The 13650-nt window shown below is 39.7% G+C and overlaps 1 protein-coding gene across 1 annotated transcript in view; it reads left to right on the top strand.

Annotated features, from left to right (window-relative positions):
* LOC124803296 (lysine-specific demethylase 3B) overlaps positions 1-13650 on the top strand; it is a 147223-nt gene that overhangs the window by 84810 nt on the left and 48763 nt on the right. The window contains exons 3-4 of the mRNA XM_047264478.1: positions 6237-6332; positions 6411-6551. Of these exons, the coding sequence (XP_047120434.1) occupies positions 6237-6332; positions 6411-6551 (237 nt within the window). The remainder of the gene's footprint in view (positions 1-6236; positions 6333-6410; positions 6552-13650) is intronic.

The following is a 13650-nucleotide window of genomic DNA, read 5'->3' as shown; positions in this document are numbered from 1 at the left end:
TATTTCGTTCGTGGGGTTTTAAGAGTAGCAGCTACCCTTAGTTACGTGGCTACTCGTATTTAGCAGGAATGTTCCGTAGCTTGGTGGTTTGGTTAGAATTTGTTTCTGCCTTCGGCCCCCTCCATAGCTCTTCATACAGATTTTCTTTCACTGCCATATCAGTCATTTAAATGCATAGCCAATATTTCCTTTGTTTCGTAAAATTTGTCATTCCTGCTTATTTATACAAATAATGAACATTACCAGCTCCCACGCCATAGTAGGAGTGTAGACACTAACGAATCCGTAGACTGATTTTTTTAGCTTCTAATAATCACTTTCGGCCTTCGACATTCAAGCCTTGGTGGAATGAATGCCTCTTCAACATTCACGCAGTAGTGGAGTGAATGTTTCCGCAAGAGAAGTATCCTGAATTTTTCCGCGTGCGAACACGATTTATCCGGTGTGAATTAAGTTTAATAGCATTGGGGAAAAGGTCGGTTTCGGAACGAAGTAGTCACCCGTCCACATGAGGCACCCAAAACCGGATTTCGTAAACCGATTTCCCAATACCGCTTTGGGTGGTTATGTAAACAATTTAAAATCATTTGTGGAAAACCGCCTCTAGCCGTCGATTTTCCAATTCCGCAATCGATTTTCGTTCCCATGCAAACGCAATCGGTTTTGGAACGTGCTTGGGCTGCTAGGTTTTGTCTTCTTTTTTAAAAATAATTCGGCTAATATAGACGGAATGGCGTTTTGCACAGTGAAGAGTAAGTTGAAATATTAGACTGAAGCCGGTCGTGTGGCCGAGCGCTTCTAGGCGCTTGTCTGGAACCGCGTGACCGCTACGGTCGCAGGTTCGAACCCTGCCTCGGGCATGGATGTGTGTGATATCCCTAGGTTGGTTAGGTTTAAGTATTTCTAAGTTCTAGGGGACTGACGACCTCTGATGTTAAGTCCCATAGTGCTCAGAGCAATTAGAACCATTAGACTGAAGCTGTGTACGCCTCGTTTAACTGAAGAGAAGCAGCGATTGTGGCGACTAAATAGGAAACTTTATTAGCTATTTTCCAGCGACTTAATAAACTGGGCCAGCAAATCCGCCCCAGAGCTTAACGTATTAACATGACAGCGAAAAACGTTTGCGAAATTCGGTTTTCGTCTTTCGGAAGATGTGTTGCTTGTAAACGTACTGAGTCATACGCTAGAGGAAAGACAAATCCGCTTATTTTCGAGATCAAATCTGCAATACCAAATCGAATGTCGTTTTGTAGGCCTAAAATTGATGAGAGATTGACTGTGTGGTGGAGCTCTGTGAAGTGTCCGGTTTATTTAGCGGATAGGCTTATCATTAACGATAAGAAACGTAAATCTGAAGAAATAAGCCAGTTTTTACCAGTTGGGAAGTAATCGTGTGGTGCTGTGTTGTCTACGGCTCATTTACGTCGTCTTGCGTACAATTCCGTAATAAGACAAAAGCAATGAAACGCATTGTCTAAAAATACCCTTACTGAATGCATGCATTGTCGGTGCATTTGGTGTATAGTACCGAAGATTTGTTGTGTGCGCCCGGATTGTCTACGTACATAAAGGTTGTAGTATTGCCCGTAATATAACCTCATTATGGGGGACTGTCTTTACTTTGTTGTAAGAATTTGTCACAAATAAATAAATAAATAATTACCTGCACATCGCATTTTGCCCTCCATCGAGCTGACGTTGGACGGGGAAATGAGAAGTCAACCCATTTTCGGCGAGCTTTCATGTTGTAGTGCATTTCATTCGTTTACGTTTTCTTGTTCTTTATCATTTTGCTTTACGTTTTTTACAGTTGTTTTTCCACAAGTCAAATATGTGAAAGAGAAGAAAAATTGTTTTGCAATAACTGAACAGAGCAGAAGCCAGGTTGTGTATAAATAAAAACATAGAGGAACCAATTTTCATTAAATAACCTTTTATTAAGTGGTCAGGTATATTGAAGGAAGAAAAAGTTAGCCAGGTGCGAGTAGAACTTGCACATTGAGGTTTCAGTACATACATAATTATGTATATAAAGTGTAACAAAAACGTACAGCAAAAAATTGCAGGGCACATTCCTCAAACATACACGAGGAAATAATGTTACACGAACAAGGGTCTGGAAACTCTTTATTTCCATGTTAAACCTATTTTCTCTCCAGCTCATTAATCGTGCAAAATTGTAAATTCTCACAATCGGCATGTATGGGCAGACGTCAGTCCCCACGCACCAACAAAGGTTTTCTGTCAGTTTTGGCCGGCATTCTTGGTGACTGGTTGCTCTTCACTTTCTTCCACCCAGCTTTAACGGACAGAGTTGACATAATTTTGTAGAGAACGATCTTCCTTATCTGTTAGCAGATGTGCCTTTAGCTGTGCGACAAAACATCTCTAGCTGTGCGACAGAAAGATGTACTCATTTTAGTGTTAATGTCTGTCGGCTTCTAAATAACAGGTGAATAGGTACAGATTGATCAATTGCCTGGCCTTCATGCTTACTGGACCTAAACCCACTGAACTTCGGTTTGTGGGGCTATTTGAAAGCTCTTGTTTGTGTAACGCCAGTTCAGTCTCCGTGCCCATATGATACATCAGGACGTCAGACATTCACAGCGAGGGCAGGTTGATGGATGTATCAATGCCCTCGGAGGGCATATTGAGTATCTCCTGTGAGAAAGAGTTGCATGTCATATGGTGGTGCGTTCTGTTCTTGTATGTTTCCCATGATTGAATTGGGGAAAATGAGTTGAAACAGGGAAACAAGCCTTTCAAGATTCATGTTCAAATAACATACTTTCTTCGTGTCCGTATGAGGAATCTGTCCTAAAATTTGTGTCATTAATTTTTGTTACACAGTGCATAGATAGATTATCCATTTTGAGAAGTGAAGATCTCAACGATCTTTGCTTGCTATCGACATAGATACAGGCAAGATATTGTTCCAGGGACTCGGACTTCAGAGGATCTATTGATGTCAAGGCTGAGGTTGGATAACAAATGACAAAAGAAATATTTTTTGTGTGATATAACAGATTAACAATTATCTGAATTTTTTCTTTACTTGTGCTGAGAAACAGCTATTCTCGTCAAATTTAATGATTCTACATTAAGGGGAAGTACTCGATAGGGTTTTACCCCTTTCAGGAGCAAAATAAAAAATAATTAATTTTTCCTTGTTTTTATTGTATTAATTTTCATACAGTGAGACAGAAAAATGTAAAAATTAAATGAAATATACATAAACTGAACACATACAGGGTGGTTTCAAATGGAGCCACAGCCCGCTAAATGCATCTCTTTTGATGATACAGTAAAAATCAATTCCTTTCTGCAGATAAGCATAAGGCTACCTGCCAGTGACTACATGTCCATCTGCTTCTGCGGGGTTCTTTCTTTGTGCTGCAGTGCACACAACGCCTTGAGGTTCCATTTTTTGGCAGATGTTTTGCTTCAGATATACATTTCTCATGGGAACAGTCATTACTGCCTACCAGGCCTGTGGCAACACATCTTCGAAAATCCTTTAGCACTTGCTTGCTGTTGGATTACATAATCAAAACAGAATAAATGCATTTCCAATAGAAATATCAACCATATACCAAAATAATCTTAGCCACCACCTTCGTGATTTCCAGTCTATTGCATAAAAACTGATCATCATATCTGACTTACCGACACATCCCATATTTGCATTATATGATTTCACTGTTTTTGGGCAAGGTACCTTTGTGATTTTTCCATCCTTTTCTTTATGGCTGACTTCAACATATACAGGCAAATCAATTGTAGACAGCAACATGACTACACATTTGTCTTTCCATTTGATGCAGGCAATGCCATCAGAACGAACTGACCAGTCAAACTCTCCTCTTTGCAACTCTTTGTCTGTTTTTAGCGTAGGAAGTCCTTTCCTGTGTGATCTAATTGTTCCACACGCAAAAAGTCAGTCATCTTTTAGCTTCTGTAAAAGTGAGACACTGGTAAAAAAATTGTCAAAGCATATGTGGTATCCCTTTCCTTCCAAGCCTTTACACATCTCTCTCAATTCTCTCTCCTAAGGATTTTTCCATTATGCCTTCAACTTTGTGTGATCTAATTGTTCTACACGCAAAAAGTCGGTCATCTTTTAGCTTCTGTAAAAGTGAGACACTGGTAAAAAAATTGTCAAAGCATATGTGGTATCCCTTTCCTTCCAAGCCTTTACACATCTCTCACAATTCTCTCTCCTAAGGATTTTTCCATTATGCCTTCAACTTTTCCAGTATATATCTGAAAATCACAAATATATCCAAGCTTATCAGCTCTGACCCAGATTTTGTATCTTGGCTTTTGGGGCATATATTGTTTGAATGCGAGTTGTCCTTTGAACTTCACCATGCACTCATCTATAGCTTGCTCCTTAGTAGGTGCATAGAATTCTTCGAAGTTTCTCAGCATCTGATGGATTAGTGAACGGATTTTATATAATTTGTCATAATTTCTGCTCTTCCTTGAAGCATAACGGCATTGTCATTGATGTGAATATGTGTCGAAATCCAGCTGAACTTTTTTACTGCCTTTAGTGATGAAATGCACTCATCTCGAAGTTTCTTATGGGATGACCAGCAATCACAATAATAACAAGGTTTCTTGATTCCCATTAGACTGTTTATAGCCAAAAATACTTTTAGTTCTGCTTTAGAAAGAGGCCTGAAATTGCTACCTTTCTGTGTTGCGTATAGGTTAGACTGGAAAACGATGTGTTCTAACATAGTGTCACAAAACAGACACAAAAAAGTCTCCTGGTTGCATACCTTCACTGTCATTTTTAAGTTTTCCTCGTACACCAGCTTCCTCTGAAAAATTGGCGGCAAAGTTCATTGCACTGATGTCCTTGCTCCATAAAAAAAAAAAAAAAAAAAAAAAAATTCGCAATGGAGACAGTGGCAAATCGTCATTAGTGCCGAAACTATCATCACTGTCATTGTCAAAATGGTCCTCACTCTCAATTTCCGAAATAATTTGAGATAAAAAGGGTGTTTTCATTCGCAAATCCAGATCACTGCCTTCAACTAGCACATCACTTTCACTGTCACTGCTAGTGTCAGTCTGTGAGTCGAAATCTGAAGGAATATCTGCGAAAAGGCACACCAGAATTTCCACATCCTTTAGTCTGTGAGAATACATCTCGTGAAACTGGAAAAAAAAAATTCGTCACACCTACTAATGCTGCCGTTACAGGAGCAGTGGTTTCAAATGGAACCACCACAACATTCACGGAAATAAATGCATTATTTTGGTTATTATTGCAGTACATATAGTATTAATGTAAACAGAACAGTATTGTGCATTTAATACATGCATAAAAGTTACCTAATACAGAAGAATACAGTCACAACCTGAGAACAAAGACGTTCGCGCACAGCGTACAAAAATGGCTATCCAACTCGCCTCACTACTTGCTAATATTTACAGATTTTGAAGCGGTTCCAGTGACAGCCGCTAGAGGGCAGCACCATCTAGGCTGCTGAATGGTGTCCCCAAATGTAGCCACTGCCCTTTTGCCACAAAACGAGAAAATTGTAGGTGGTTTCAAACGGAACCACTTCCCCTGAAAGGATTAATGAGGGAGTCTGCGAGTGTCAAAGTATGACATAATTGGCCGTATCTGTTTATTGAATTCACTTAGAAGTTTCACTTTTGTACGTCGCCAAAGAACCGTAGATTTTAATATGTGACGTAAATTTCAACTTGATACGTCAAACCATTCGTGGGAAACAGGGTTTTAAACAGTCGGGCAGACAAAACGACACCAAATAGGTCCTGTATGGGTTCTCGTTTTACAGATTGAGGAACAGTATCATATAAGTAGAGTTGTACCTGACGTTATTTGCTACGTGCGCGGGGGTGATAATGGATAAGGTAAAAAAGATCTCTGTATTCCCTTCTAAATATTGTTCAATTATATATATATAATTGTTTGTGTGTGTGTACATTTTCGCTTGAAAATAAATGGCGATTTTTGAAATGGTTCACTTGCAGTGTACCAAAAAAATTCATCAAGAATATTGCTTTGGTCATTAATAAACCTTATCATCCCCTAGTTCCGTACTTCTGATAGTATATTCCGACATTTTCTTTCGCCGATAGCATCTCGTAACCTCACTGTTAGCGTTATACAAATGACGTTTCGTCTAGCGTTAATCGGGTTTTATCGATAGAAATGGCGTGACATGTGGGTGTTCCGGATGTTGCAGCACAACATGTGCTGGAACCTGAACCTGATCAGCAGCCTGCCGGCGCCCGCCCCCGCCGCGGGCCCTCCGCCGCCGGGCCCCGCGTCGCGCGGCTGCGAGGACAAGGCGGCGCCGCTGCCGCCGCACTCGCACGCCGCCTCCGCCGAGGCCGTGGCGCAGGCGCAGGCGCGCCTCTCGCGCCAGCAGCACGACGCCGCCATCGCCGCCGCTCACCGCGACCGCGAGAGGGAGCGCGAGCGAGAGAGGGAGAGGGAGCGCGACCGCGAGAGGGAGAGGGCGCATGTCGCGGCCGCGGCCTACTACGCCGCTCCCACCGTGAGTACAGGGCGCACGCTACGCGCTGTTTGCATACTCGTCATAAAACAGCTGACTCCTTCACAAATCAGTTAAAGTGCCAAATATTTGACATTAAGCACGTAAGTGAGAAAAAGGTTTGATGTTACAGACTATGGTCGAAGTCACTAGGTGTTCATTTTGTGAAGTACTGGGTAATTATTTGTACTTCCATTTTAAGAGGGAGCAGGTTTTTCACGCATCTCATCGTCTCTGATGTCATATTTATGGAACTGAGAGTTGTACAGTGAAATAATTTTGGAGGCACATTCAATGCTATATTTATATGCTGTCTACTTTGTGTGTTGCTTATAGTCAGTAGTGAAGAAGTGATAATTTTAAAGTCATGTCCGACGCTGAAGTTCGCTTGAAAATAAATGTCGACATTTTGAAATGATAATTTTTCCCTTTCCTTATTTTGTGGGAAGTGTTGGCAAAACAAACTTCCTGTTTTCTTTTTTTCCTAGCATTGAAATTTTGAGCTAATCAGATTTTAAAATACTTAATGTTTCAAAGTGTGTTAATTATATGAATATTGTTCTATATAAGTTTTCTATTTTTAAAACTTTCATTAAACTATTGTTTATGCCTTTTATGTATCAGCTGAGAGGAAGGAAAAGTCATTGTGGTATGCCCCCACCCCTCCGTTCACCATTAATTTTTCAGGAGCTTCCCGATACCATTTTCCATCGTGACTGGTACCAGATATCCTTCAGATAATCTATAAATGTCACCTCTTGCAGACACTGTAGAAACTAAATGAAATTTGATGGACTTATTTAATAAAAATGCATAACTATGAAGTTTGTTGAGCTGTCATTGTTGTTGTGTGTGATACAAATGTTCTTTTCAGAATCTGTAGCAATTTCAGGGACGGATGTCAGGAGGCGGCCTAAGAACACACTCGAGCAGCGAAGAACGTTACCGTCGTCATTGACCCACGTATTTGGCACCTTTTGACTCCCTTCCCCTCGGAATATGTTACGATCTCTGATGTGGTGGTTTTGTAGGGACTTTGGAATACAAATTACATATATTTCCACATTTTGCTCTTATCCTGTCCTGTATATTTATATTTCATTTTGACGCCATGTAATTTTCTGCAGACTCCATTGTGACAATGTTTATTGAATGCAACTTTTTATGTTGGTTTGACCATTTTATGTCACCAATTTATCATTTTCCCATATTTTTATGAATATATTATTTTCAGTGTACAGCATGGCAATTTTTGAGATTTGTGGAAGTAGGTACATTGTTCGTGGTCTACATTAGATTGTCGTATGTATGTATGTATGAAACTCATTCCCACACAATTTAATGGGTTCAGGACATCTGCTGAAGTTTTACCACCATGACTGTACAATTTTCAGTTTATTTATGGATATAACAAAATTGTTTTTATCAAAATTGATTAAATAATGAGCTACTGCATAGCACCACATGCTACCACATGGCTTCCGGGGTATGGGAAGGAATGCTGGCCCCGGGTTGAATCCTCTCAGGATATAAACGACCGAGGCAGATAAGCTGGCCAACCTGAATGTGGGATTTTGAGTGGTTTCCCATACCAGACTGGGTGAATACTAGGCAGGTACCCACATCTTGCTACAGTTACATGAATCACAAATGTTTAGAAAATGTTCATACACTTACTCGTGGATAGTAATAGTCCAGCCAGTTTTGCACAAAGGAGTTTCCCTGCAGAAATAGAGCACTTATGGCAAGTGTGCATCACGTGCCATCATGCAAATAGTCACCAATCGTGCCACGAGTGGATGTGTTATATCTATGTGCCAAGTGCAGAGCTGTAAAATTGTGTATGTGCTGAAGACTAAAATTTCATTTAATTTGTTTTAAAGTCCCAGGGATTCTTAATCCACACTTATCGTGAAGATGTAAAATGTATCGGATAATTACATAATGAAAAGATGAGTCTGTCATCAGTCCAAAGATTGGTTTGAACATCGGTGCATTACTAGGCACAGTGCTGTTAGAGGGGGTATGCTTTTGGATTTCTCCAATCTTACAACAAACTTATCATGGTGCAACTCATCATTTTTTGCATTAACAAAGATTGCCAGGGGTGGAAGAAGTGGTAAGTAACAAATCAATATCAAAGGACTAACTAGGGACCGAACCAAGACCTTTGGATCAATAGCCTGATACTTCAACACTTCATTACACTACATTAGTAATGATGTATAAAGGTTTATGAGCCTTATAGTCTAGTTCACATGTAAACAGTTACGTGAAAAGTGAGGTTCAGGTACTCAGATAATAAGATAATTTTAGTAATGATACTAGTAATGCATACTAGTTATCAGTGCAAAATTCTACCTTTCTCAGCACCTTGGAAAATTTTCCCAAAAATATTGTCATAGGATCATATTTGCACTCTTTATAACATGTAACTCGCATCTCACCCTGTAATCTCCCCCATCCTTCCTAATTCCACTTATTGTCCACAATAAGCAAAGTCTTTTATGAAAAGTTTGAGAGGAGCGAAGATTACAATAAACGTTCTAATTTGTTTAGCTTTTCATGTAGAGTTGGGTCCAGTTCTTCTTGACTAGGGGTCTGAATCTTGAAGCTGAAATTCTCGCAATTTAGGTCCTCGTGGCGAAATTGATCTAAATAAATTTGAAGATTGTTGTTGCGGAATTCTTGTTGTTATGATGATATATTTTGTCACATTGTAGTATGTCAAACAGTCTTTTGAATTTTCACATTAATGAAGCTGAAATGACATTGTTCACTTAAAATACAAAAATACATCTGATCGCATCAGAGGCATGCTTACTGCTGTCTCACTCAGAGGAAATAACAGTATTCCAAAGGGTTTACAATTTTTCTTGACAAATGAATTTCTATTAATGTTGATTATTATTTAATAAATTAATCCAGAAATAAACATAGTAAACAGTACTATGTTATAAAATTAATAATAGAAATTTTGTGTGCTAAATAATTCATAATTTCAAATGTTTCTAAAAGTAGTACTTATCAATTGTAACATCAAAAATAAGGTAATACCTTTTCATAAATTTTAGTTTAAAATATGACCTAGTGTTTATAAAATTGTGTGAAAGTTTTCAGAGTCACAGCCAAGATATCACTGACCTGTCCGAAATACGAAAAATAATACTGGCATCCTCAAATACTGTTGAGGAAAAGTATTGCTAGAGGAAGATGTCCTGTTACAACTCCCACAAGTTCCTTAACTGTAACTCTTTCACATCCACTAGTCCTTTGCGTAAGTCACTCGTACCCATCCATTCGGCAGCTTGCCCATTCTCACTCACTCGCATACTCACTCACTCATTGTCATTACTTCTTGGTGTCTCTCTGACTTTTACTGTCTCCCATCTGTTAGTCTTCTTTATCCTTTCCTCCTCCTCCTCCTCCTTTTCCTGCTGCTGCTGCTGCTGCTGCTGCTACTAGTGTCTCCACTCACTGTCACTGTCTCCCTCTTGCTGCGTCTCACTGCTGCTATTTCATTCTTTCCCACAGCTGTTGTCTCTTGTCACTGTCATTCTCTCTCTTTCCTTGTTGTCAGTGTCATAGTACGTGTCTCTCATCATTTCTGTTTATTCCTCTCCCACTGGCACTGTCTCAGTCACTCTTTCCCTTGCACTATTGTGTCTCTGTCAACTGCATTACACTGCCAGTGTGTCCGCCTCATTCTCTCACACTGCCATCTCCTTCGCTCTTTCTATACCACAATGACTGTCTACTAGTTTTTATTACTTTTCGATCTCTTTCCCGCTGCCATTGTGTCCTCCTCTCTCAGCTTACTAATGTGAATATGTTTGCTTGCCAAATTTTTTTTGAAAATTTGTAAAGATGCTGAGGAAGGTAGGATGCAGCAGCTGGTACCCCACTTTTCAGCCAGTATTTTAAACAATCATATTTGCCTTTATTGTGCTCTGGTAGTAGCATTTTTCCACAGGTTCCTCTCTTCCCCCTGGTACAGTGATGCATGCCACTCATATGACAAGAACTTCATTGGTCAGTAAAATTACATGTAAATTGAGGGTGGAATGGAAGGGAATGGAATGGAAGGGAATGGAAGGGAAGGGAATGGAATGGAAGGGAATGGAATGGAAGGGAATGGAATGGAAGGGAATGGAATGGAAGGGAATGGAATGGAAGGGAAGGGAATGGAATGGAAGGGAAGGGAATGGAATGGAAGGGAAGGGAATGGAAGGGAAGGGATAACTTATGTCAGCAGCACTGGGACATTACACAGAATCAGTGGCGACAAGCGAAAATGTGTACCCGACAGTTGTTCAAACTCGGGATCTCCTGGTTACTAGGCAGGTGCATTAACCACCCTACCATTCGGGACACACTGTTGTCGCATCTGTGCGGATTATCTCGGCACACCTCACGGCCGATCCACATTCCCACCATGCGCCACCTATCTGCAGGCCCTGTCCATTTCCTCAATGCCCCTACTCAGATTCCTTTAGGAGTCCAGACATGCCTGAAAGAACAGACACCACACGTTCATATGAAAATTTCATAGTTTACTTAGGTGAAATTGAAAAAAATGCAGAATTAATTTTATACTTCAGTCCAGATTTTATGTCACAGGTATTTTGCATGTACTTTAGTACAATAATTTGAGGTTTCCAGAATGCTTCTGATGGCAATGGAGACTTTTTTACTGCATGTATCTCTGTGATACCTCACTTTATGACCTACATTTTCACCTCACACTGGATATTACATGTATTTTATGCATATACCAGTGGTGTAACTTTGAACCTCTTTATTGCAGAAACAAAGATGTAAAGAAAAATTTTCAAGGTTGTTAGTGATTTGGGTTTTAGAAATATGTTGTAAAAATGGCAGCCATTTGCTCTGCATAGCTGCCTTCGATTTTTTATTTATTTATTTTATTTTTAAGGAACTGTCAATCAACTAAGTGATACCTCCATAAGCTGCTTGAAGCAGACTGTAGACAGCATATAATACAAAAAGGACTAACAGATTGTTTGATCTGCCTAAGCTGGAGAAAGTGTGTAATATCCAAACTTTGACCCTATACTGTAGCATAGTTAGAGGAAGACAATACTTTTGTTGGTTCTACAAATGTACCATAGCCCAAGGGTTACCCAAAACACGTGATCCTTCTTTATATCACCAGCAGAAGAACCTGATGCATGAGCCCTGGAAATATCCCAGTTTTATTTGTGGCATTTTGGAACGTATTAGGTAGGGCATATTCTCTCTCTCTCTCTCTCTCTCTCTCTCTCTCTCTCTCTCTCTCTCTCTCCCTCCCCCCCCCCCCCCCGACACACACACACACACACACACACACACACACACACACACACACACACACACACACACACGAGAGAGATAGTTATAGACTTTCTTTCTTCTTAATCTTAACTACATTGTTTTCATGCCACATTATGAAAGTAATATGAGGATTTGACATGTTTTGTACAAATGTTCTCCCTCATAATAAACCAAATATCTGAAAGCTATCATTTCACCATTCAGGTGCCACACAGCACAGCAGGCAGCACTCAGACCACAGACAATTTTATCACAGACACACAAACAAAAACGAACACCCATAACAGGCGAGTCTCGGCTTCAAAATGCTTTCCTCTGATATCACGCCTTAAGTTAAAGAACAAGTTGTTGTCTGAGGGTGCAAGATTGGGGGGGGGGTTGTACAATGGGTGTTGGAATGGTTCCCAACTGAATTGTTGGATAAGATTTTCAGGAACACAAGCAGAATGGGGTTGTGCATTATCACGAAACAACACAATGCGTTGAATGAGTATTCCAAGCCACAAAGCCCTGCCGCACCATCTGACTACCACTTGTCCTTGAACTTGAAGTGTGATTCTTGAGGAAGGCACTTTGACAGTGATGACCCTGGAAAATGTATTAAGTAGTGTCTTCTATGAAGAGAACATAGAAACTTTGGTTTTCGATGTGACAAATACCTAAACGATGGTTGCAACCATGTACAAAAATAGTTAAAGAACTGCTCTTCTTGGGAAAATGTATGAAAATGTATTCTCGTTTGAAAAAAACTTGTTTTTTAGTTTTTCTTGAAAGTGGTACTTACTTTCTGAACATGCCTCGTACCATTTGTAAAACCTTGTTTTAGTTGTAGTAGACTCAGCAAAAGCAATGTTTAACATCTCTAAAACTTGATGCATTTCATTCCTTTCTTACGTCAAAAATTAATGCAAATGTTCTGATCCAATCTTATATGTAATTAATTATCATCGACATTTAATACCTGTAGCCTTTTTTATAGCTGAGAATAGGCTACATATCCAGTATGCCTAAAGTAGTATAGGAATGTTTACCAATGGATGACAAAAAAAGTAGTATGATTTGGATTAATTAAACGAGCAAAATTACAAGTGCCCCTGTTACTTCTTTTGAACACATCTTGGGTAGCAAGAACTGTTGCATTTTGATACACTCTCGTGTAAGTCATCTCTCCCCCCCCCCCCCCCCCCCCCCCCAGTTGGTATACTGCTGTTCTTACCAGGAAAAAAGGGACATTGGAAGAAAATACAACCATCACAAAGAACAATTGCAGTGTATCTCCACAAAATGGAATTTTGCAAGCTGTGTAGGGAAATTCTGTCTTCATAAGTTCGTGATTATAGTAAGGCTTTTAAAAGAGGACTGTACACATGTGCACGACGAGGAACAAAGCTGGGGACCTTCAGTCATTACTGACAATTTGATGCAGTAGCTTGATGAAAAAGTGAGTGAGAGAGAGAGAGAGAGAGAGAGAGAGAGAGAGAGAGAGAGAGAACAGATGCTTGATCATTTCAACATTGACATGAGTTTCTTCACATGTCAAGAAACGTAATTTATGCAATTGTTGCCTAATCAGGTGACAGATTTCTTATAAGGATAGTGTTCAAAACCTGGTTGTATGATATGATATACTGGTGGGAATTATGTAGAATAGTTGATGAAAGTGCAGACTTTCACATAAAAATAAAATTGCTGAGAAAAATGGGCTTGTTTTGTTTTTATTTAGAAATGCTACTTAACATAAAAAAATGTGCCTTATTTATGTTTTTAA

The sequence above is a fragment of the Schistocerca piceifrons genome, chromosome 6 (genome assembly GCF_021461385.2).
Source record: "Schistocerca piceifrons isolate TAMUIC-IGC-003096 chromosome 6, iqSchPice1.1, whole genome shotgun sequence".
Taxonomy (NCBI): Eukaryota; Metazoa; Arthropoda; class Insecta; order Orthoptera; family Acrididae; genus Schistocerca; species Schistocerca piceifrons.
This window is presented reverse-complemented; position numbering and strand designations above follow the sequence as displayed.